Genomic DNA, 24,572 nt, shown 5'->3' on the forward strand with positions numbered 1-24,572 from the left:
CTTCAACACCATGTCGGTGCGTTCGTCGGTCCCATGAACAGAGTAGGCAACGAGGCTAATCAAGGCATCGCTTTCATAGGACAAAACAAGAGCTCCTCCCATGACCATTGTAATCAAGCTGGGTGAGTGAATTGGTGATCGGCTTTCCGTACCATGACATACCTCCCCATTTTATCCCAAATTCTAGCTCGTATTCGGCAACTCCAGTAATACGGGCTATTGTCACTCTTTTATCGACAAGTTGTGCATTCAGCTCACACGCATACGTCCCAGGAACATCGTCGATCGTCTCACCATCTTACCCTTTCCTTCCACACCTCCAGTTGCTCTCCTCCATCGTCGAAGCCGTCGTCACCCTCCGCTCACAAGGCCACCGGGTCGTCCTCGTCTCCTCGGGAGCTATCGGTGTCGGTCTTCGTCGAATGGGTTTACGAGAGCGGGGTAAAGGATTACAGCAGAAACAGGCGCTGGCGGCTATCGGTCAAGGAAGATTGATCGCTCTGTGGGACAATTTGTTCAGTCAGTTGGATCAGCCGATAGCGCAAATCCTGTTGACGAGGATGGATATCTCGGATGTAAGTCGTCGTCGTCTATCCCTCGGGGCAAGCCCACCAAGGCGGAGACTGATTTGTTGTATGGCTGATACAGCGAACGAGATATCTCAATGCGCAAAACACTTTCTCTGAATTACTACAGATGGGTGTGGTGCCTATCGTCAATGAGAACGATACGGTGTCTGTGTCGGTGAGTGCGGTTAGGGCGTGTCGGACACGAATCCGTTTGTGAGAGGACTGAAGTCAGTTCGACAAAACCAGGAAATAAAATTTGGAGATAATGATACCCTCTCAGCTATCTCATCCGCCATCGTACACGCAGATTACCTGTTCCTGCTCACCGATGTTGAGTGCTTGTGAGTTGGATCAGCCTTATAACCCGCGGTAGAGATAGCGACCTGACGTAATTGCGACAAAAGATATACGGACAATCCGAGGAACAATCCCGACGCGAAGCCTGTTAGAGTAGTGAGGGACGTTGAGAAAGTCAGACGACAAGGTGAGCTAGTTGGATCTGATCAAGCGAAATCAGTCCGGTAGCTGAACAGACTTGGGTTCGATCAGTATCGACATCCACTCTCGGAACGTCACTTGGAACAGGTGGAATGTCAACGAAACTGATCGCAGCAGAGCTGGCGACAGCAGCGGGTACAACGACGGTTGTGATGCATTCTGCGAAAGTCGCCGATATTTTCAGGGTTATCGAGAAAGGTCCAGGGCCAAGCAGAGAGGTTTCAGAGACGCCGAACTTGGAGGAGGGACCGTTGTGCACCAGGTTCTTGAGAAGGGAAACAGCATTGAAGGAGTGAGTCACTCATGAAGCACTTGTCAGAGCCACGCACTTTTGCTGACCATTGTCATGTCGCCCTGTACAGACGTAAATGGTGGATTGCTCATGGACTGCACTCGGCGGGCACGGTAGTTATTGACGAAGGTGCATATCGAGCTATCACTCGGAAGGAAAGCGGTGGTAGACTTCTTCCAGCCGGGGTCGTTCGAGTCGAAGGTCCGTTCGCTAGTCATCAAGGTGTTCGAATAGTCGTTCGTCGCAAAGTACGACATAACAGTGATACTGGAGGCAAAGCTGGACCGTCGCGTCGATCCATCGACGACTCCATCCCATCGAGTCCTACCCCGAGTACGAACACAACAAATGACAACCCGTCTCAATTACAGCATCCTCACCCGACGACTCTTGCCTCTCCCGCTCTCAGATATCTGAACACCGCCCAACCAGATACGCCGCTGATCCAACCTGCACTCTCTCTTTCGTCATCTATCGCTTCGCTAGATCCACTGAGCAGATCTGTCCCGGCCAGTCCCGCCATACATGCCCTTACAGAAAAGCTCGGAACCGCCGCGAGTCTGACTCAAAGCCAAAGTCATAGCGTTGGAGACAATGCCGGCGGATCAACCACAGATGAATGGGAAGAAGTGGAGGTCGGCAAAGGTTTGGCGCAGTACAACAGTGTGGAGATCGACAGGATAAAAGGGCTGAAAAGGTGCGTCTAGTATTCTTGCTGATGGTCTGAGAGGTGGTGCTGACGTCACGCAACCGGGAACAGTGCGCATATCGAAAAGGTGCTGGGATACTCGGAGAGCGAGCATGTGGTAGACTCGATAACGATATTATGATAGTAGTCGGGGGGATTTTGGGCTTGCAGTGTCTCTGCAAAGGTTATGTTGATGCATCCTCATATGCTTCGCATGAGTCGTGAAAGTGAGCACGCAATCAACCCCTCCTTGTCCAGACGAGATACTACTTCTGAGTTGAATGCTTGACTATATTGTGGCGTGACTGGACCACAAAGTCCATAATGGATACATAGGAACAAGATGCTACAATGAACTTGACTTTCTTTCGGGAATTCGAGTCGTCACTGTTCTCCACATGTTGACTGAACTGTTTGTCCACCCTTGTTCGCCTCAAACTCCTCATGTTGAACCACAGGTTTCTCTCCCTGATTATTCTTCCCGAAGTGAACAATACCGACACTACCTTGTCTCCCCTTTCTTGTCATTGCCATTGGACATCCCACTAAGATCTCCTGCTGATCTTCCCAGTGTATGTTTCACGTCATTCAATCAGAAGAAGGGAGGATTTGAGAAGAGTCCGAAGTGTAGACCATATGGATCCAGAACAAGGGGTAGAGCACAGCACATACCATCCAAACGAGCCACTTGTCCCCGACTCTTGACGGTCTGATATGAGCTGCAATAGTTGTATCGATATCGGACAATCTGAAGCCAACCATCGTATCATTGTCTGAGTTGATCATGGTATCTCCATCATTGTCTCGTCGGATATAAGAGTGGATACCCCCTTCGTGACGTTTTACAGTCGGCTTTTCAGTCATGTTGTTATGTTGGCTGGTAAGTAAGACGCTAGGACAGGGAGAGAAGACACCAGTGATGATATTTCAGTCGCCCATATATACTGTACGTTTTAAGTGATGAGATGGTGGTGATCTTTGAGATCATTCATCTCCAGGGCACTAGGACACAAACAGGTCACAGTTTCGGAGCGACATCATCGTCCGGTCTAGCGCATCTCTTTCAAAGGTCCTGTTTGCGCTCTGATACCTTGCATCTCGTCTCCTACCTCCCAATATCGCTCCGGCAAACATCCACCGAACTTCTTTCGGCTCGAGAATTGCTTGCAGACGAAGTGTAAGGTCATTCCGTCGGTGCACCCCGACGAGGAAAGATGTCGCATAGCAGCGGCGGTGAGACAAACCCATCGCCACCGATGCGGTTGTTCGTGACCGCAGCCACATTTAGTGCAAATCAAGAAGGTATTCCGATGCGGGGACACATGGGTGATCCACAATCAAATCAGAGAGTTCGATTACGCGGGTCAAGCTGGTCCTCCGGCTTGTTGTCGTTGGGCAAATTACGCAACGATACATTCATCGCTATGCCTGAAGAGAGAGATGAGGATGAGCCTTATGATGTCACTCAATCGAGTCTTGGCAAAGATAACAGTTTGCTAGTGAGCGAGTAGAACCTGTGATCTGTAGGATATCACTTGTTTCGGTGCTTGCCGCGGCCGTAAGAGACGGTAGGCGAAAATGGCGATTACATCACATCACATCTTGTCTTCGGGTCTTCGGTAACTTGGATGTTTACCCGGTGTTCCGTCTCAACAAATGACTGTTGACAATGTTCCAAAGAGTCGGGCGACACGAAGCGGAGTCCGGCGATACCATGTGAGGGGAGGTTGCCTTTGTCAGGCTTAGGCTTATATCTACGTTGACATGGTCGGTCGAGGTCTGTTGTATGAGTTTGGGCTTGTCCTCAGGCAGTTGACGTTCGCTTGCAATGTATCGCGAATCTCCGCTCGAAATCGAGGATAACAAAGTCAGATCTGCTTGAGCGTATCGTCAGGACAGCAGTCAAGAGGGCTCACAAGTGCATCTGAGAGGCAAGGACACTCCGCCATAATCAAGTTGAAGAGGAACGTTATTATAGCTGCCCCGCTTTTTTGAATCCGGCCCGTCAGGTAGATCCCGTAGCGGATTTCGATCAAGGGGGATCTGACGGTGCTCGTACCTTTTTTTATGTCTCCCATTCGTACCAGATAACTTTATGAACATAACTGCATATTTTGAATCACAACGCCGTCTAATTCCTTCGGGCTGCAATGCAGCATCGTCGTCATCATTGATTGCCTCTTAGGGCTTAGGACCGCTCGGTGGTCGTGAGTGATCATGAGCATCCGACCCGTCGAGCACTCCCAGGAGGCCATAACGCACGGTGTACGTTGTAGGTGCACAAAGTGGCTATGCGGCACAGACGCTCACTCAACATGCGGATCCGGAATAAAAACCGATGAATGATCTTTCGGTTCGTGACCACGTTGTATGCGTGTGTGTGTCCACGAATGAGACAGGCACGCCATCGACTCCTCTCTCCAAAGGACCAAAGGACCTTCCCCTATCAACGCGTCAACCGATCGATTCACTAACTTCTGTTTCGAAGCTAGAGCGTGTTTCTTACACTCATGCTCACCGTGTTTGTGAGAAAATAAAAGGCGAGACAGTTAAGAGTACCACTAACCCGACTACTGTACCAGAGGTCAGGTTGGGCGCGTCATTGACAGTGCGGAAGCGTGTCACGAAATTCTGCTCCTGCTCAAGCTCAAGAGAACCCTACCGCACATACACAAGGACGAACACACACACATCCACTCTGGTAACCCGCTCATCCGTCCCTTTTCTTTTTCTTTTCTTTCTTGTTCTTTTCTTTCCTTTCTCTCCTCTGGTCATCTTTCTCTATTCTTCGTTCTCTTCTTCTTCAGTTAAATCTACCTTGAGTTGATAATCTCGTCAGCGTCTCCATTCTTCTGCGGATCGGAAGGGGGCTAGGTATTGTTCTCGGCGGAATTGAAGGTCAACCTTGGAAAGCTTCGTGACCGCTGTAGCTCTGTCAAGCACCTCGGTGTAGAGACGAGACAGAAAGGCGGAACAAGTGCAAGAAGTTTGAATCTTCGTCATCTCGTGAGGTTTCGCACGACCCGCAATACAAATCTAATTCGATTCAATACAAACACTCGATTATACACCCAGCTTTGTGCTCTTCCTTACTATAATATCAGCATCCGATTGGTCGGGATCGAGTAGTGTGATTCTTGAGAGGTCGGACATACCGGTCCAACCATCGAGAACACTACCGGAACTGTCAACCGGAGACTTGCAGCGCACGGATCACCAAGTTGTGTCGATTGAACGTACCCCTATTAGAGATAACTACACCCTAGCTGATTCAGTAGCTCACACCGTATATCGTCTTTCTCCCACTTTACCTGTTTATCCCCTCATCTTATTCTTTCCTTCTCCTCTTTCCTCTTTCCTGTAAACGAGTGCCCAACAATTCTGTCGTTCTATCTGCAGAGGACAGAAAGATCATCATCGCCCACTGCTTCTCTCACACACCGCGAATGGCTGTACCGCCACCGAACACCCTTACCGGTCTTCCCGCTAAAATCAGTTTCACACTCTCAAAGGCAAGGAAGAGGAACGCCAAGGAAACGAAGCCCCAAGTGGCCAACAAAATGAAAGATCCCTCTGTCTCGCAAATGGCTGATCAGAAGGAGAACAAGGTGAATAAACTTCCAAAAAGATCGGCTGATGATGTGAGTGTCTGCTCTACTTACACCACTGTACTTTGACCGACCTTTCCTCGCCACCCATGAGACTCTATCAAAGCTGATGAAAACTCTGAGCAGATCCGGACTCTTCTTCGTTCATTCTCAATCACCACCTCCCCGAAGTCTCACAATCTCGCCACGCCCCCAGCGGAGGGGATGTCTAAGCTTAAGGACAGCGAAGCTTCCTCTTCCATCAACATGCCTGACCATGCCGCCGAGCTCGACCGACTGCCACCTCTTCCATGCGAGTATGCTACATCCTCCATGGTCTCTATGGAGACTGCAAGAGACCAAGGGAAGATAGGTCCATCTCAGATCAAACTTCCAGATGTCTTTACTAGCAAAGTGACTCAAGATGATAAAACAGATCCACCACTTCCCATTGGCACCGAAAAGCAATTGGGTCTCCTCAACGGACGCTCATCTCCTCGATACCAGGAGGGAATCACTCAGAAGACGGTCCCTCCACAGACATCTCTATGGCCACCCACGAACTGCAGGGCTTTCACGTTACCGTCCCCAAACGTAGAAAGTACAGCCAGAGTCGACTGGCGCCGAGGTAGAGGTGAGGAAGACCAATCGCGTTACAAGGTTCAAAGAGGCAGCTGGTCCTACACAAGACCAGAGACATGGCCGAATAAGGAGATATGGAGGGAGTCTAGGGACATGTTCGACCCGTTTAATGTTATCCCCAAAGGCAGCGAACAAGCAGTAAGCTATCTTGTGGCAGTCTTGCTTTACTTGTTGGGACTAATTGTACCTGGCAGAGACAAGCGAGCTCAACCCGTTTTTTTGCGATACCTATCGTCGACACGACTTCTCCCATTGCAGAAGAGAATACAGTTCTCACCGAACCACTGAACTTCTCCGATTTGGTCACATCTCCAGGCTATGGTGGTTACAACGCACTCGCTAACCTCCGTCGCCAAAGCTTCGGTTCACCTCATCCTAGCCACCGTCAGCACCCTTCGAGCCAGCAGCTCTGGACTGGCTCTTCCCCAGAGGTCACCGATGGCATTTCTCACACTCAGCTAGCACAGGGGAATACGGAAAACGACATCATCAATCACAGTCCGAGGAGATTCAGTATCCCGACTTCTGTTTGGCGTCAACAAATTAGCCAGGCTCCAGCTGCCACAGTTGCTCCAACCGGAAGACGGTCGTTAAGCCATACCACGGGCAGCTCTTCTGTCGGCGATGAGCCGGTCACACCAGACGAAGAGCAAGGCATTACCCCATTGAACCGCTTCACAACACCCGGTCCAGAGAGACACGGTGAGGACGGAATCATCATTCACCGAACGCCTGGCTCTAGGCAATCGAGTGGCCATCAAATGCATTTCGCCAATTCTGGTCTCTTACCGTCCAGCTGGCCTGAGGACACACATGGTCCACCTGCATCTTCGCCCTTTTCACCCGGTGACTGGAGTGAGTCGCATTGAGGGTATCTCCATTGACAACATTATAGCGTGCACTCAGCCTATGTGCAATTATCATAACTTCCAGAGGAACGCCGAATGCAGGTCGTGAGTGGAATGTTTTGGGCTGTGAGGACGTACAACCGCTCATGTGTTGCGTATAAGCTGCGGGCATCCAAGGCCATGGGAATTGATTGTAAGTTTGGAGCTGTGTGTTGGCACTGATCTTCTAGATGCAATCCATTCCGAACAGTCCTCCTCTCGGCTCTGTTGGGGATTGGCGTTGCGAATGTGGTTACATCAATTGGCGACGTCGCGCTCTCTGTAAGAATTGCTACCCAAATCACCCATCCAATCAAGGTGCGAAGTATCTTAGCAGATCCAGCGTTGAGCATCTCACTGACTGACCCAACATGCTCTTTCAGACCGTGGGTCTTCCAGTTCGAGCAACGCACGAGGTGTCGCACATCCTCAAATGAGCTCATTTGATCTGCTGTACACCAACGCCTCGATTCCTGTCCGACCTCAGATATCGTCTGCTATGACTCCGTATGGGCGTAGCTACGATGGACCAGAATGGCCGGCTATTGGTCCTCTGACGGCGTCCCGATCGACGTATGAAGGTCCCTGGTGAGCACAGTGAGTCAAAGATCCCTGTGGACCGCTTGTCGGTCGACCGAAGGCATCAACGGCTCAGGCTGAATTTATGTCGCGGGTTAGAAGAAAACAGAAAGGTCATAGGAGTGCTCCGAAATCAGATAGTGCCGAAGGCGGAGAAGATAATGGAATCCAACAGACAGGAGAACAAAAATAGGAACAACAAGAACACAAGTCAAAACGGCCACACGAACGGAACGCGCAACACCATCAAACCAGACCCATTTCGTAATTCTTGATTCATCAGCGCGGTACCTACTGCTCCAATAAAACTTTTAACCCCACCCACGTTTCCATCCTCTTCTTGTTTGTGATACAACGACACTCCCCCCATTTTATGTTTCGACATCCATTTCATTTCGGTCCATGTCATTATCATCGAGCGATTTAGCCATGGTGCTACTTCACGGAGATGGGTGTTTGCTAGGTAGGATGTGAAGAGAATGGGCGACTGTGGCAATTCTTTCGTTCAGGGCGAAGAGGGACCGGTTGGAGGAGGACTGATGATCAGGAGAACAGGTTGAGGAGGATATGTCGAGGCGAGTCGAAGGCGTTCTATGGCGGCGTATATAAGTTATTCATAAGCGCGGTGTAATCAGCGATTGTTATTCCATGTGTATACTTTCCATCCATTCGTGGTCAGATGTCACGTCGTCCATGACAGGATGAAGGTCGAGAGATAAGCTGGTCACGCCACAAAATCAACTGATATCCAAGTGCCACGATCATTCGGACTCGTACCCAGATCTGATCTAGCGTTTTATGAAGGAGAACACCGGCGTCACGGCTTGGGGGCTCTGGCCTTCTGTTGTCCTTTTGTTCGGGACGCGAAGACGAAAGAAGAGTCTAAATGAAAGCCAAGCTAACAAGGGAATATGAAGTCATCCGAAAGGTAAAAGGGCTATGAGCAGATTTGGATTCCTGAGATCAGGTGTGAATGAGAAAGCTTGCGTTGTCCCGGGTTCTCATGCTGACGTGTCAACGGGGAACAAGGGGGAGCTGCTATAGCACAAGTCAAACTGGATGGATTTCAGGGAGATAGAACGCATCGTCTGTAACCTTGTACCCTGAACATTCCATATGCAACACGAACACGAAACTCTTTTTTTGCGTTTTGTTATCGATTTTGACAGAGGTGGGCGATGCTTCGGGAGATTTCGCAGATTTAGACTTCAGTTTTTTTTGCCTCCTCTTTTTTTTTCTTCATCCTTCAAGAGCGAGACGGGTACTAAATCGCTTTCTCGAAGCGGAGGAACAGGAGAGGTTGTTTTTCGTCATTTTTCTATATACAGTACGTGTGTGTGGATATATGATATGTACTTGTATTATGGTATCGTTATATCCTGACTACGATTCAATGGAGGTTTACGTAGTGTTGTTCATGCATGGGGGGTTTGTACAGTACGAAATGTGCATGTATGGTTTTTCGATGATGATGGGACCCGGTGGTGGCACTTGCTGGATTCAGGTTTCATACTCGTGAATGCGAAATGGGTCATGTCATCCCCCCGTCTCTGGTCTCCTCTATCTCATTTCCCCCATAACATGGTCTCTTTTCTTTCAATCCGAGACAAAAATACCCAAAAGTAACATTCATACATACGTTACACCCCATCCTCTTCCTTCGTTTCTTTCTCATACATACGTACAGTCAACCTTTTCTTCGTTTCTCTCGCCTCTCACTTCATTTCGGGACTCAGAAGCAGTGGAACGATCCGATCGACTTGACTACGCGCAACGAACAAAGGGAGATCTCGTTCATTCACAAAAGGAGGATTGGCTCGGCTTGGACTGGATTCGGTTGGACTAGATTGGCAGCGCCGATCTGGAATAGATAAGCTTGGGATACAAGGACGGCAAACAACGTGAGTGGAAGGGATATGGATTGCGGACCGATGCATGCATAAATGCATGTGAGAGAGAGGAAGAGGAATGGTCGTCATTCCATGACGGGGATTGATCAACTATGCCGAAGGCCGGGGACGCGTCTCCCGGGTCTGGTATGCCCCCTTGTCTTTCTTGTCCATCTGCAGAGATCACTCGCAGTAGCAGGGCAAGGACGGCCCCGTGATCCTCAGCTCCCCTTCACACGGTGGCAAAAAGGAGAGCCGTGCACTCTGGTTGGCGCGTTCAATCTACTCATCTTTCGCTAGACTCCTCTTTCACTTTTCTTCCGTCCTTCTTTTCTGACATCCGAAAAGCTGACAGTCCATAATATACCAGCACACCATTCAACAGATACCAAGAACTCATTTTACACACACACTTTAGAAACAACAAACGATACGACTTCACGACACGATTAACAATACTCAAAAAGTAGAACGGCAAAAAAAACAATTTTCGAACGACGCTTCCCTTCCTCTCCTTCTCACTTTCACACGACTTCGTGTCGCCTCGCATCCCAAGCCATCTCTTCGCCACCACTTGAGGATTCCTTTGGCACTCGAGTGTCTGAGCTTTGAGAGAAATCATACAATCTACTGTTTCCTTTCGCTGGACTCAAAAGGACCAGGAGTCATTTGGAACGTTCTTTCATTCGATCACTCAACTCGGATTTTCGACTTTCGACTTTCTTTTCGCACACATACACACGCTGGATCAGTTCATTGGTCACGTCACGTCGTCACTGTCTTGTTGTTCCTTTAAATCGATAGGCAGTCAGTTTTACCACCTCCTTTGCAACCGATCAAGCTCGGCAGTCGACACAGCTTTCGTGAATCCAAGTCGCAGTCACCGGTCACACCGCATCCTTGAATCCTCTCGCCACTCATCGTACACATGGTGTTTGCGCCTGATTGTCTCTCCTTGATCAATACCAGTCTCGAGCTCGACATCGTGAACCACGATCTCGTGGTGGCCTTTTCGCCGTAGAAAGAGACCTGTCGAGGAATATCGAACAAAAAACAAGAGAGAATCTGCCAAGGTAGCTAGGAGTTTTCTTCGTCGCCCGAGCAAAGGGAAAGGGAAAAGAGTCCTTGATTGGTCTTTCTTTTACCCCTTCTTTCCCTTCATTGCTCGAAATCGACGGATAGCAATCCTCACAAAACACGGTATGGCACGACCAATTCGACCGGCACCAGCGCCGACATCCGTCACACCGGTTCCATCTACAAAGGCTTCAAGTTCAGCATCGACACCGAGAACCTCACATCGATCCCACCGTACTTCCACATCTACTGATCCCTCCACACCGCATCCCACTGCGCCGCTCACTCCCTTGGATTCTGCGGGAAGGTCGTCACGAACGTCGACTGTCGTAGAGGCCAAGGCGCACGGACTCAGAAGTGTAGGGGGAGCGAGTGAACGGACACCATGTCCATTCCCTGCGGCTTGGGGCGGAAAAGAGAAATGTGGGATCACAGAAGAAGATGAGGCGGATGAGGTCTTGATGAGTATTCTGGGAGCGATAGCATTACATGTGAGTCTCCAAAGACTCTTTCACGTGGAACAAAGCTAACGTCACAGTCGAATCGCTAGGATAATCGAGCACTCTCAGCTGAAGACATCGCATCCACTTGTTTTCAGCAAGGCTGGTTGCGCCCACCTTCAGCTGCTATTGAACCTACCACCCTCATCAACAACGTCATCCGATCATATCTCAAGCGGTGCGAGAAGAACGAAAGGCATTGTCTTCTATCCAAACATCAACTCGCAGGATCTGTTGTCGAATCTGTGCTCTCAGCAGCTCTACACCCTAATGCTTTCGATAACAATGTCCGACCGAAAGGAACAGTATGGTTCCTTCTGAGCGGTACTGCAAAAGGGAGATGGAAGAACCCCTTTGATGGCTTAGAAGTTCCCAAAGCTCCTCCAAGAAAGCCTGCTCCACCGAAGAAATCATCAAAGGAGAAGGAGAAGGAGAACAAACCAGAGAAGAAGACGAGCAATGGACACAGCAGCAGTGGCAGTCAGAAAGGCAAGAACAAGACTCCTGCTCCCGTCAAGATTCGGCTGGTAGTGAACGGTGCTACGACAGCTGCCGTGGACGAGGACTCGTCGAGCGAAGTGGCAAGCAGTACGAGGTCGAGAAGTGTCAGTATTGCACATGAGCCATCCAGCACACATCAACAACCTATCCAAAAGGAATCGAAGAAGGCAGCTCCGAGAAGTGCGAAGAACGTTTTGGATGACTCATCTTCAGATAGCGATACAAGCGATTCCGATATGGAGATAGCCACAGCCGGTCCTTCTCGCCTGTCCCGACAAGCTCGATCCCTCAAAAAGGGTCCACCACCACTCAATGTCCATCCCTCTCCTCGGCTGCACAACCATTCTCGCCTCCCTCAACATTCACCATTCATGGATCTCTTCTATCCTTCGCCAACTCTTCCATCTTTACCCCTCTTTACTCTTCCACATTCATCTCCTTTCCCTTCTCATTCATTGGACAACACCACTTGGACTGCACGACACGACCGAACTCATCACTTCGAATCATCGAGCTCGAGCTCGGATGACGAGATGAGAGATCCGGACTGGGGTGCTTCGTCTGATGTCTTGATCAAAGAGCCCAGTGAGGAAGAGGACAGGCTGCCTTGGCCGTTGGAAGAGGATGAGGCTAATCTAAAGGAGGCGACGGACGCGCTAAGAGTACTCTTCCCGATGTCGAAAGCCGACGAGGAAGTCGACCTGGATCCGAAGATCGAGTTGAACAAGCTCGACAACCGGCGTCCTTCTGTCTCCGATTCGTCTGGACTAGCCGAAGCGGCAGTCATCACCATCAATAAGGGGATGAGGAATCAGCTCAAAGCCGTCGATGCCGGAAGCATGCCACTCAACTCCTGGGTCAACAACTCAAGTCCTGTCGCTTCGCCTAATCTTCGTATACACAAAAGTCTTGCTCCGCCAATCGACTTCAGCCCCACTCAACACCTCTCCAAACTCCGGGGTTCTTTCGAATCGGAGGCGATGGATGTAGACGAGGAAGCGCCCTGGTTGGACGAAAGTGGCGAACTCCCAGTCAAGGCAGAAGACACTTTTTCAGACGTGGACCTCGGGTCGACTATCGGTGACGCCCCTACTCCTGAGCATGATCGACAGCTTCACACAGCTCTCTGGGCTCAAGAGGCAGCAGCAACGATGATCATCAAGCAAGAACCGGAAGATTATCCTTCGCCAGTCACTACCGATCAAGACGACCAATCTGCGCTTCTTTATCATGGTTCGCGTGCCTCCTCTACGCCTTCGAGCGGGTCTTCCGACTTGCCACCTTTCGAAATCGAAGGAGACAATGGAAGGATGGGCGTGGATGAAATCATTCTTGGGCCTGAGAGTATAACAATCGAGGAGCTGGACGGGTGGTTGCCTACAGAGGGTAAAGCTGAGCGCACGCCCCATCGAGGCCGAGCTGCGAAGAGCAGGTATCATCCATCTAGGTGCAGTGGAAATTGGGGAGGGATTGGTGTCGGCAACAAGCTTCCTGCGGTCGTCAAAGCACCAACGAGAACGAGGAGTACAAGATCGAACGCGACTATGCGGAGGAGGAAATCTTCGCCTCGCGGTGTACATGTTATCGCTCCGGAACGATTGGTCACACCCGAGACAGATGTTTGCGAAGACGAAGTGGATGATGCAATTGGTACCGCCGAGCTCGAGAAGGCTCGAGTCGAGGCGGACGCACGAGAAGAACAGCATCGCAAAGCTTGCAAGGAGAAGGCGGAACATCAACGGGCTATGCTCGAAGCGTATCGGCAGACAGTCCGGGCTGATATCAGTGATAACGATCCGACTCCCAGCCCGTGGTCAGAACTTCACGGCTCGACTTTATGGGGATCGGCAGATTCCCTATCTCTTGCGACACCCGGTGCCCTCTCTCCCATGGCTTTGCACAGCTTGGCCAACATGTCCCTGGGAACCCCGCTTGAGGGTCCGACGCAAATGACTGCGGTAGACCCCAAGGCTTTGGTCAGTCCTCCAATCCACAGTACTTTTGGCATTGCAGGCGGAAATGGCCAGGATATTGGTATGGGAATGTTGGACGTGGTCCTGAGTCAACAGGAAGTCGATATCATCATGTCGAATAGCGCGAGTTCGACAGCAACGCCAACGCCTATTTCTCCTCTACCGTCTGTCTCAGCACCGGTTCAACCGCAAGCTTCCCCACCCGCACCTAAAGTAGTCAGTCCTTCGCCCCATGGCCTTTCACAGCCAATCGCTCCTACCCCAGCACCGACCACTCAACAGAAACCCCTACCAAAGTCGACACCGCTTCCCATACCCACTCAGCCTACTCCTGTGCCCATCGCTTCTACAACGGCTAGCGGAAAGAGCACAACGACGACAATGGTCGCGCTACCCACTGCCCTGCCCGTCGCGACTGCTCAACCGACCACATCTCTCTCTACTGCACCAGAAGCTACACCGAAGTCTACCCCTTCACCAACCTTATCCAATTCTACGTCTAGCTCTCAGCAATCTGGCAACGTGAAGTCCGGAGGCAAGGTTGCAACAATCACCAAAGCCCTTTGTCCTGGCGTTGATGCTTGTGTCGTGGACAACATCCCAGTATACGCTCATCTGTTCGAAGACAAAAATGGATGCGGAAGGCAAGTGCTCCTGAGAAGACTTGATACAGATTTCGGTGAGTTTCCACGAGCAGATCTACTTTGAACGACGCTGACCGGAAGATATTCAGTCAACGCAAATGCTCTCCTGCTTGCTCTCAACATTCCCGAACCTGCACAAGCTGAATACCTGGATAAGCCTTTGTCACCGCAGAGACTCGCCGCGAGACACGTTGTACCTGCGTCTAAGATCGGCAAAGAGTATTCGCCTGGTGTCAGCGGGGTCTGGGTCCATCTTTTCGAGGCTAGGGAGTTTGCGAAGAGAGCGAACCTACAGAAGGGAAGTCTGCTGTCAAACCTTTTGAGGGAAGATCTGTTTCATTTGGTAAGTTACTCGACGACCAGCGATGTGAAGAACCGAAGCTGATGTCGATCGACGAATGTAGTTTGCGACTCTTGCCAGTCTGAAAAAGGATCATGCCCCTTCGGACTCGTTTGGTTTGCCTGTAAGTCCCTGACTGACACGTCACCCGCAAGGCCAGGCACTGACAATCTCTCAACGTAGTTCGTGCCCCGTCGACCGCCCTCACCGCCGACGAGTAATCTCTCGTCGACAACAAATTCCAAATCTGCCCCCAACCTTTCCGCCTTGTCCACCTCTGCTCCCGCCCATGCCCCTACTCATCTCCGTCAATCAATCACTTCATCCACACCGACTGCCGCGAACACGCTCAAGGGGCCGCTTGTCCGATCAGCCCCACCAACCCCTCCCGACGGCTGTCCCCAGCCGAAAAGACGACGAGCGACGATTTCCAGCCCGCTAGCGAAAAAGCCTTCGGCTATCCAGCCTATTGCGCCTGCTCCCTCTCCTGGAGCAGGACAAGCACCAGCTGCTGGAACACGATTGAGCGTCGCGCAAGCGAAGAGAGCAACGCGGGCGAGCATCGGTGGAGCAGTAGCAAAGGCTGGTCTGGCGAAATGAGTGTCCAGCAGCATGTGGTTGCCACAAGTCTCCTCTCCTTTATCCTATTTGTTGCCCAGTCACATCATCATTTCAAAGTAGTCGGGCAACAACCATCGAACACCGTTACCTTACCACAACATTTGCGGAACGAGAGGAACGGGCGAAGGCACGAGGCGATGAGTCACATACCAAACAATTGCAGTGTGAGAGGAAGTAGGGATGGGAGGAGAGACACGTCACACAACTCAATAATCTCAGACGAGATGAAGAAAGATAAAACACCGACAATGTAAAGGTGTATGAAAAGCAGGATGGGAACATTCCCATATCATAAAATAGGAAATGGAATACGTATGAACATTATAGTCGATTTTACATTTGACTTGTCTGAAACGTTGTCGTCAATTAGCGCTAAGCAAACCACGCTTCGCGCACTGGAAGCAAGAGTGACTGATCTATCTCTACGGGTTGCTCGACATATACTCACCTGCTCACATCTCGATGCACTGTGTCACTAGAAGCAATCACTTGCCATCCAGCATGCATATGATCCATTCAAGAGATGAGATACGACCTGTCCCGATTCAATCCCAGTATACTCCGGGTTGGGTTGGTCGGGGTGGTCCTGGTCTGAGTGGGAACTCTGAACAACATGGTGTGTGTGCCTTTAGGCCTGCCTCTGCAAAAGTTTACACCAACCTACGCGTAAGTTACTTGGCTAAATTCCCGCATGAGAGATCCTCAAGTCCGCCGAGAACTACTCAATCCGGACCGACACTTGCGAACAATCGTCGAACGACCGACCCTCAGCATCCGTGACTTTCACCGATCAAGAGTGGCTGAACGACGGGACATCTTCTTTGGTCGACGACGTGCACCGTGACAGCCAGTCCGCACGATGCTTGATCTCAGTGTTTCACTTACCTTTTTTGGACGCTGCGATGAACAGGCAAGGTGAAATGCACTTGGGTTCTTGGTCACAGCTTGCCACAGAAATGAAGGGGGGGGGGGCAAAGAACACTGGGACAAGGATTGAGAAAGGTCTCAAGCAAGTTTGAGTTGCACCAGTGGATGAGCAAAGAGTAATTTGGTCATCAGTGTAAAATGAAAGAAAAGCCGCTTCAAGGCTACCTTGGGTTGGGCAAAAGAGCGGTATAGACTCGCAAATTGGTGTGTGGGTGTGTGAGACACTTGAATCGACCAGGTCGATGATCAGCGAGAGGAGATCTGTAAGACGGTGCAACAGTCCCGATCTGTACTCGCAGCTCGCGACTGCAGTCATCTCTCACAGGACCGATCAGACATGAACATGGCACGGCCTTCTGACATTTATACATTCTCATTCATCCTAGATCGTTCGTCGATCAACGTCCTACGATGGTAATTCCCTATTGCCCTTACAAGACCTTGAGGACCTCATCGGCGTGAGAGACGGTGACTGATCGAGATGCAAGGATGGATCAGCGTCGGGTTTGTCATGACCACAATTACAACAATCCAGAACTCACCCTCTCCGGGACTGGGCTCGACGGCGACATGGGTGACCTTGCCATCTTCGAAGACAACCGCACCTCGCTTGAGACGAGGACCACCGAAGATGGCCTGAGCGTCGAGGACGAGACCGAGTCCGTGAGCGAGGGTGGCGGCGTCGTCAGCGGCTGGAAAGGAGTGATTGGGCATCTCAGCAAAAACAGTCTTTCCATCTCACGTCTGAGCTCGATCACTCACCGTACTTGACAGTCTCGGGCTTTCCATCTTGCAACTTGTCCTTCCAAGCATTCATGACGAACATGTCGTTGACTGCGACGATATAGATATCGCTGACACCCTTGGACTTGAAGGCAGAGAACTGCTCGATGTAGCCTGGGACTTGGGAGGAGCAAGTGGGCGAGAAGCTATCGCAGGTCATTACGAAGCGTCAGCATGTCCTGACTATGCGAACATGACCTTGACCGACTGCAGAGAAGGGCGTACTTGGGGATGGATATGTAGAGGAGCCATGATGGTCTGGGAATACACTCACGCTCCTGGAACGAGAACGAGGATGTTCTTCCCGGTCAATTTGGAGAAGTTGATCTTGTCCTCCAGATCGTTGATCTTGATCTCGACATCGGGGACCGCATCGCCTGCCTTGATGGGAGAGGCCGAGACGAGGTTTGCGAAAGTGGAGTGAGCTGCTTGAGCGGTCGCTTGGATGATGGAGGCTGAAGGAGGGGTACAGGTCAAGTCAGCTATGGGTTGAGAACGACAGATCATGACAGAGTCAATCGATGAGAATTGTCATGATCATGCAAGGTGATCGTCGATTTCGATGTGAGATGTCAGGAGAGTGGTCAAGCACGCACCCATCCTGTATTGCTTTACTGCGATGGGTTGTACGGTGGGTCGATGAGCGGTGATGATTGTTCGATATCTGTTCAGGATGTGTATAGTCAGCCTGTCTGTCAATGCCTCAACAGAAGCCCTCACGACGTAAGGGGTGGGGGAGATCGAGCTGACAGATTGCTTGGCTTCAAGGATGTCTTTGTACAAAATGCTCTGGTAGTGTTGAGTGTCGTCCTAAGAGACATTGAGAGGGAAAGGGCGATGACAATGAAACGAAGAGAGGTAGAGAGAGAGAGAGAGGTGTAATCTATAATATACTCTAATGCTTTGTATCATTCCCATCCCAATCGAACCACGGTGACTGAAGCGGAGAATCCCAGACACCAACTCCTTTCCCAGAAGAGTGACGTAACTGGTAGTCACGTGGAAAGCCAAGCCTAGCTGGTGTACGGGATCAAAAATGTTGACGATAATGGCGACGTTGAAACAAACGCAAAGAGCCAGCACGAGACTAAGTTACTCTTCGACAAGCTCCTTTTCATTCGACAGATATTTGCTGTTTCAACAGGCCACCTAGGTTCAAAGACACCCGGACACCATGACATACCTGACTCCCCATCTCCCATTCGCATCGTCTTCCCCCTCGCTCCCTCCACCTTCTTCCCATCTGGTCCTATCCGACACGCTCTCCTCTCCTTCCCACTTCGCGACATATCACCTCGTATCGGCCGCTGTAGGTAAGGAGAGGCGTAGGGTCGTATGGGTCGACTTTCGTGGTGAAGGAAGGGCAAGCTGGGAGGCTGTGTTGAAGAAGCTTGTGAGTCGCAGTGTGGCTCCATCTCTTCTGTTCCCTTTCGTCCTTCTCCAACTGCTCGCGCCCTCTATACTAGACCTGGTAGTCAGCCCAATTGAGTTGCGACTGACACCTCGACGTTGTGATGAACCTGTCGCAGGGCACGCCTCTCCCACCTGCCTCGTCCAAAGAGTTCGTCCATATCACACCCTCTTCTCTCCCGTACTCCATACCCACCAACTCGACTTCTCCTCGACTGTCCGACGATGGTTCTCGCGCATCTCTACGAGCCACGTACGATTCCGTGGTCCCTCATCTGAAAGAGGGCAGTCTTGTCATCCTGGACGGACTGAGCGAGCTGGTATGGATGGGCATGTCGTCTGTCGAAGTAGGAAGCTTCGTCAGAGCCATCTTTGCAAAAGTACGAAATGTGAGTATCCTCATCTACCTCTCTCTTCAGCCCATCCTTAGTGAGCTGACGAACCAACACTGACTTTTCTTCTCTTCTCGATCTGTAGACGAAATCAACACTTGTCTCAACCGTCCATGCCGATCATCTTCCCCTTGCCTCTTCATCCACATACAACCCACGCTCATCTGATTCCAACGCCGACCTGCTCGAACGACTGCTTCGTGTAGGTCAAGGAGGATGGTGGCGGATCTCGCATCTGCCTTCTGGTCGAAGTGGGGACGTCATGGGAGAGGTGAGTTGGCACTGATCAAGCGTGACAAGGGCCGCGTTATATGAGCTGACGTATCTTGCGTTATACGCGCAGATCTCGTCACATCCTCTCAGCTCATATATCGAACAAGGAGAGAAGAATGGATTTACGCATGTGCCCCGGTCAAATCCACTTCAATATCGACTGGAAGCGTCAACAGTTCGCGTCTTTCCAAAAGGAACTGGAAGAGGATTCTTATGAGGGAGACTGTATCAAGTCCACAGGGAAGTGTTGTACATTACATATATGTCATGCAGATGATATTGCAGATGCGTGAGAGCGACCTCAAGCTGCCATCCCTCTAGCTAAACCGATGTCAGACCCAGAAACCCGTCCAGCAGCTCTGATATTGATTTTCCCGCTCCTGACGACATGCACGAATATTCGAATTTGACGCTATGGGCGACGAAAATCGCTCGATAATGAAGTATGATGGCGAGGACGATGGCGGCATGCCAGATCTGATGACTGGCTCCCCAGGTATCGAACTTTCCTGGCCATTTGCATTCCGGAAAGTGGAAGGCGTAGAAGATCAGTCCAGTGATGTAGGTCATGATTGACAAGCCGAACGGTGCTGCGGCGAAGGTCAGCTGTGTTCATCAGGTAACAATCAGTACTAGAAGGGACTCACCAACAAAAGTCGACGCGTGGCTCCAACCATGTTGATAGAACATCTGGACCATAGGCGCAACCATCGCAAAGCATAAGAAGAGGAAGAACGCGATTCGAAGATGCTGCACCATTCCTGGTTAGTACTACCTCATTTGGAGCGGCTGGAATGCACTAGATATCACTCACCTTGTTCCGTCTTTCGTTGAACCATTTCTGGAAAGGAAGATAGGACCCAAGAGCGCCACAGAGGAGATTGGTGGTGCAGTAGAAGAGAACAGTCTTCGGTTGGCAGTAAAAGCCGTTGTAAACTACCGTTCCGAATGACGCTGCGATGAGCCCTGTTGAAGCGACGTAATATCAGCTGGATAGAAACTTCGACAGTACTCAACGAGATGATACATACATGATATACCAATATCTGTGGCGAACGAGCCGACGAGACGATCAGCAAGACAAATTTGGCTCAAAAGCAGACGATTAAAGCACTCACAGTCGACACAAGCACCCCATTCGAACCACTTCTTCGAAGCACAACCACTCAGAACGTGCCAACCAGCCGAGGAGCTCATACATGACGCTGCAGCAAGCAGGTATGAGACCAACGAAGCAGTATCGAGCGGATGAGCGTTGGGTAGCGGGGATCGGTAAATGATCAGCTGCAGAAATATGTCAGTCTCAAAACACAGGAGGCCTAGACACTTTGCATCTCAGCTTACCGGTATGATGAACAAGATCAGGATAGTAGGTATGGAGTGAGAATGGATGTTGACTATAGATAAACATTCAATATCAGCGGCGATGCGAAGGATACTAGCGTCGATCACCAAGACTGACCCGTTTCGTTGTGCATGATGAAAGCCGACTTGATCAGCGGGACAGGACCGGTCTTGAGGTGAAGCGGAATGAAACGGCTGCAAACAGCACCGAAAAGTCAGCGCTCATTCCCTTCTCTGTTTCTATCAGTACTGGACTTACTATCCAGTGATAATGTGCTCGTTATTTCTCCATACTGGCGGTAAGTCATCGAACGTCAACAACCTTCTTCCATCCTCGGACATCTTCAGAGCTTCTTGGACGCTCGGTCCAATCTCGCTATCCTTCGCTGCAAGCTTTGTGAGTTTCGTATCGGCCGCATCTGGATGCGTGAGAATGTATTCCTCGTCCACTTCCACCTCCCCATTTTCTTCTTCCCCATCCGTATCCAGCTGAGCCGGTTGGTCGTCGTCATCGTCGTCGTCCTGATTTTCACTATCGCTGATATTTAGGGGTTCCGAAACGGATTTCCAGCCGAACGGATCTGTTTTCGATCTTTCGAATTTGGGTGGTTTGAAACCCAGTATGCCAGAAGTAGGGAAGGAGTTTGCACCGAGTGATTTCGATCTGACTGCTCTTCTTCTCGCTAAAGCCCTTGTCGAAGCAGGCGTACGATTCGGGAACAGGTATTCCGGTTCCTCTTCTTCCTCTTCATCATCATCACCACGATTGTTAAATCTCCTCCTATCTAGACTTGCTGATCTTGCTCTTCTCCCTCTCCCGCTCGGCAAGGCCAAATCTTCCTGTTCCTCCCAACCCAATTTTTCCCATCCTCCCCATTCTTCCGACGGTAACATGGCATGTACGAGATCAACGACCTTCTGTCTAGCCCCTTCAATGGAGCCATTATCGATGCCGACGAGCGAGTCCACACGTTCTTTCCCTTTCCCATAGATCGAGGTGAGACCCGGGTCGACCATGCTCAGTCGCGAAGGGAGAGAACGCAGCCATTCTCGGTTGGGGATCGAGAGAGGCATGGTGGGGACATGCACCGAGACAGAGGCGACGGACAGAGAGGGGAGATAGTTGAGAGCTTCTTCTCGGAGCGCCGAGAGATGATTGAGGAGATGGATATGAGCGTCAAAAGTCGAGGAGGGAAGGTCTTCCGTCGAGAATACCGAGGCAGTAGACGAACCAACGGGGTTGGCATTACGTCGTTGTCGTGCTCCGTCAGAGGAAGGACCAGACAGAGCAGTCGAGAAAGCGTTTCCATCGTCATCATTACTTTCCGTCGCTGAGGTGCCCCATTCTTCTCCCGATACAGAGGCAGAGGGTGAAGCCGACTTTCTCAGCCTACTATCATCCGTCCCAGCAGCAGCAGGTACTGAATCCACGAGTCTATTCCTCAAAGCTACTTCGATCTCGCCAAGATAGCCAAGGAGTGCTGCTCGGAAATTTGTGTTGGGCAAGAAGGCGGGGATGGGAAGGGTCGGATGAGAGACCCGTCGCCATGGCGAAGGTGCTGAAGGTCGAGGATTGGAATTTGGTGTGGAAGAGGACGAGGGCTCAGCTGCTGCTGCTGGTGGTGGTGATGGAGGAGATGATGGTGGGGTTATTTTCGACATCTTGCGGTGCGGGTCGTTTCTGTCGTCCGAGCTTTGTGGTGCAGTATAAGGTGGTCGAGAGCGACTCATGGAGTTCACTGACTACCAAGGAGGTAGTCGAGGATGCAGAATCGACGCTCCAGTGGGTGAATCATGAACACTGTCGACAGGAATAGAAATCGCTCCAGTCGTCCAAAGTGAATGAACGGGGCTCAGTTCCCCGGTTTCACTCGTCATTGAGGTAAATCAAATTGAAAGTGGCAGTCGGTCCAAACTAACTGAATCTATGGCACTCTTTCAGACACCGAGATATCACCATCCTACAGCAGAGGTATCACAATACATCAGAGCTTTGACTAGTCGCAGAGGCAACTAGAAAAAGATTCATGAAGAGTATTCCAGAGTCACCACTGGCCCATCACACCCCTTGGTTCTTCCATTGCTAGCACTCACACTCAGATCTCCACTTTCCAACTGAAATCGCCAATCCCCTTGGTGCTTACCAAACAGCTCCATCCCTGCCCTTGAGCTATGTAACAAGCTCTGAGACTTCTGTTCACTAAACAGATGACCAACAAGCTCCTCGCATGTCTGGATGGAAGAGTGGGTGGGAATCTTCTCAAACTTCTCCGACCATTCCTCTTCAATACCATAAGGTTTTAAGTGAAGAGCCATTTTGTTGGACTTTGGACTTGTGTTGAGCTGATGATCTGCTTGTGAAATTGCCCAGCATGAGCCGCTGTAAGCAGATGATTTGTTGCCAAACAACTCTCTCAAGTTTTTGGCTGGATTGAGACCTGACAGTGCACCAGATGAGCCTGCTGTTTGTGATGTGACCAGGGAAGTGGGCAGATGCTCAAGACTTCCTGATGTCATTCTGCTGAAAGTCAGGATCCATGCCTTGTCATTCTCACACAGATCATCCATGGTCTTTCTCCTCCTCATTCCAACTCTGAAATCCTCTGTCTCATACTCCACCTCCAAGTGACCATTTGCATCTTCAGCAAGACCATGTTCCCCCACAGTCCCATCCAACCATCTCCCACACCACTTGAGCTCATCCACGGTCCTAGAGGGAGGTATGGCCAATATTGAGCTTGTCAGATCTGAGCTAGGGAGCTTCTTGGTCTGTACCACTTCCAATATGACTGTTGGTCGTCCTTGTTGGTCACCATACCATGCTCTGGTGGTGAAGAAGGTTGAAGGCTGACTCTGACCTGTGTTACTGGAATTGGTGGGGCCTCTGGACTGTGTTCTTGCAGTTGCATGATTGAGAACATGTTCAGGGATTTTAGATCTAGTGATATTTGTCATTCCTTCACCTGGACTATATAATAAGGCCATGCTGGGCGTCTATTTTTATTTACTGGTGATTTCAGGCAACGCACTGCCCATTTGGAAATCTACCAATAATGCGCTGCACACAAAGTTGAAGGTTTTGAGAGCTCGATGGTAAAAATGAGAAATGGTTGGCATATCATCTTTCCTGTCTGAGCCTGAAAAATCCCTTCTTGCCAGTCCTCAATCCAAGAACGGACTGTGTTTGCTTGTCGGTCCTTTTTGCAATCAGCCTTTCAACATATCCCTTTTGTCAAAGTCAATGCTTTGATTCTTCCTTTTTACATGCCTCCCAGCCCCTAGAAACAGGTCCAGAACATAGGATCATAGGCAACAGAAAGAGGCTACTGCAGACCAGATATCACCAGGAACAGCCCATCATTACACATACTGACATGCATAAAACCAACAGACAGATCTTCCTTTGCAGCTGTTACAACCCTGCACAAACACCTATTAGTATATCAGAACGGTCCAGTTTGGTTTATTTCACATCCTCTCATCTATTTCATAATTGGGTCATAAACTATCGGTTGCATTTCTGGCGCTGATGTCTCGAGCTACATTTCCGCAGCCTGATATTTCTTTTGACATTCTAGTGCTACTTTTCAGGTCATGATTTCCACGCTGAAAACTTGGTTTGCTGCCTGGATCCTCTTCAAATCTTTGTACTCTTGAGCAGCCCTTCAGGACAGCTTTATTATGTTCCCCCAAGGCTCAAATCATTTGCATACCTTACCAAAATACTCTCCCTCTACAAAAGTATTAACAATCGTCATACCTCCTGCTGGTAAGACACCTGTCAGTGCTACCAGAGTTCTCCTCATAGCTAGCCCGTGATCCTTCCTAGTTACACATCACTTGCCCGCGACCTTACACAAGTCTGAGGATTACCTTTCTAATCCAAATCTATCTACGCACACCATCCTAGTATCCCTTTTTGACGGGTCGTAACAGCAGCACAGAGTGATAACCTCATCTGTGTAAGTAGCAGAGCAACATAATGCCTACTTGGGGAAGAGAAAAAGTTTAAAAGCAGTACCATCCTGATCCTCCAGCTCATATGCACTTGCCCTTACAGAATCCTTCTGGTCAGCGATTTGAATCTGTGATGTATACCCATGAGACCCAGGGAACATCATAGCCATGCTGTTGCAGACACTGTCCTTCAGATGCT

The 24,572-nt window shown here is 50.2% G+C and overlaps 6 protein-coding genes across 6 annotated transcripts; 4 read left to right on the plus strand and 2 right to left on the minus strand.

The window, feature by feature from the left end:
• Positions 1 to 10: 10 nt before the first annotated feature.
• Positions 11 to 2,189, plus strand: IAR55_002555 (glutamate 5-kinase; the record flags this gene model as incomplete). The annotated part of the gene is made up of 9 exons (XM_066945668.1): positions 11 to 16; positions 80 to 122; positions 274 to 575; positions 649 to 744; positions 816 to 910; positions 974 to 1,053; positions 1,119 to 1,359; positions 1,430 to 2,056; positions 2,120 to 2,189. The coding sequence occupies 9 exons, from the start codon at positions 11 to 13 to the stop codon at positions 2,187 to 2,189; spliced, it is 1,560 nt and encodes a 519-aa protein (XP_066804357.1).
• A 3,304-nt stretch (positions 2,190 to 5,493) lies between these two features.
• IAR55_002556 (uncharacterized protein) lies at positions 5,494 to 7,755 on the plus strand (the record flags this gene model as incomplete). Its single annotated transcript, XM_066945669.1, has 6 exons — positions 5,494 to 5,688; positions 5,782 to 6,414; positions 6,471 to 7,131; positions 7,210 to 7,229; positions 7,287 to 7,317; positions 7,547 to 7,755. 6 exons carry the CDS (start codon positions 5,494 to 5,496, stop codon positions 7,753 to 7,755), a joined length of 1,749 nt encoding a protein of 582 aa, XP_066804358.1.
• Positions 7,756 to 10,833: 3,078 nt separating this feature from the next.
• Positions 10,834 to 15,266, plus strand: IAR55_002557 (uncharacterized protein; the record flags this gene model as incomplete). Its single annotated transcript, XM_066945670.1, has 5 exons — positions 10,834 to 11,199; positions 11,259 to 14,361; positions 14,416 to 14,669; positions 14,731 to 14,790; positions 14,850 to 15,266. The coding sequence occupies 5 exons, from the start codon at positions 10,834 to 10,836 to the stop codon at positions 15,264 to 15,266; spliced, it is 4,200 nt and encodes a 1,399-aa protein (XP_066804359.1).
• Positions 15,267 to 16,645: 1,379 nt separating this feature from the next.
• IAR55_002558 (uncharacterized protein) lies at positions 16,646 to 17,818 on the minus strand (the record flags this gene model as incomplete). Its single annotated transcript, XM_066945671.1, has 6 exons — positions 16,646 to 16,686; positions 16,757 to 16,906; positions 16,977 to 17,143; positions 17,272 to 17,452; positions 17,594 to 17,661; positions 17,748 to 17,818. 6 exons carry the CDS (start codon positions 17,816 to 17,818, stop codon positions 16,646 to 16,648), a joined length of 678 nt encoding a protein of 225 aa, XP_066804360.1.
• Positions 17,819 to 18,171: 353 nt separating this feature from the next.
• On the plus strand, positions 18,172 to 19,289 carry IAR55_002559 (uncharacterized protein; the record flags this gene model as incomplete). The annotated part of the gene is made up of 4 exons (XM_066945672.1): positions 18,172 to 18,390; positions 18,527 to 18,796; positions 18,885 to 19,070; positions 19,143 to 19,289. The coding sequence occupies 4 exons, from the start codon at positions 18,172 to 18,174 to the stop codon at positions 19,287 to 19,289; spliced, it is 822 nt and encodes a 273-aa protein (XP_066804361.1).
• A 104-nt stretch (positions 19,290 to 19,393) lies between these two features.
• On the minus strand, positions 19,394 to 22,078 carry IAR55_002560 (uncharacterized protein; the record flags this gene model as incomplete). Its single annotated transcript, XM_066945673.1, has 7 exons — positions 19,394 to 19,662; positions 19,720 to 19,822; positions 19,887 to 20,038; positions 20,191 to 20,356; positions 20,417 to 20,469; positions 20,535 to 20,611; positions 20,676 to 22,078. The coding sequence occupies 7 exons, from the start codon at positions 22,076 to 22,078 to the stop codon at positions 19,394 to 19,396; spliced, it is 2,223 nt and encodes a 740-aa protein (XP_066804362.1).
• Positions 22,079 to 24,572: the final 2,494 nt, after the last annotated feature.

This window comes from Kwoniella newhampshirensis, chromosome 4 (assembly GCF_039105145.1).
Source record: "Kwoniella newhampshirensis strain CBS 13917 chromosome 4, whole genome shotgun sequence".
NCBI classification, from domain to species: domain Eukaryota; kingdom Fungi; phylum Basidiomycota; class Tremellomycetes; order Tremellales; family Cryptococcaceae; genus Kwoniella; species Kwoniella newhampshirensis.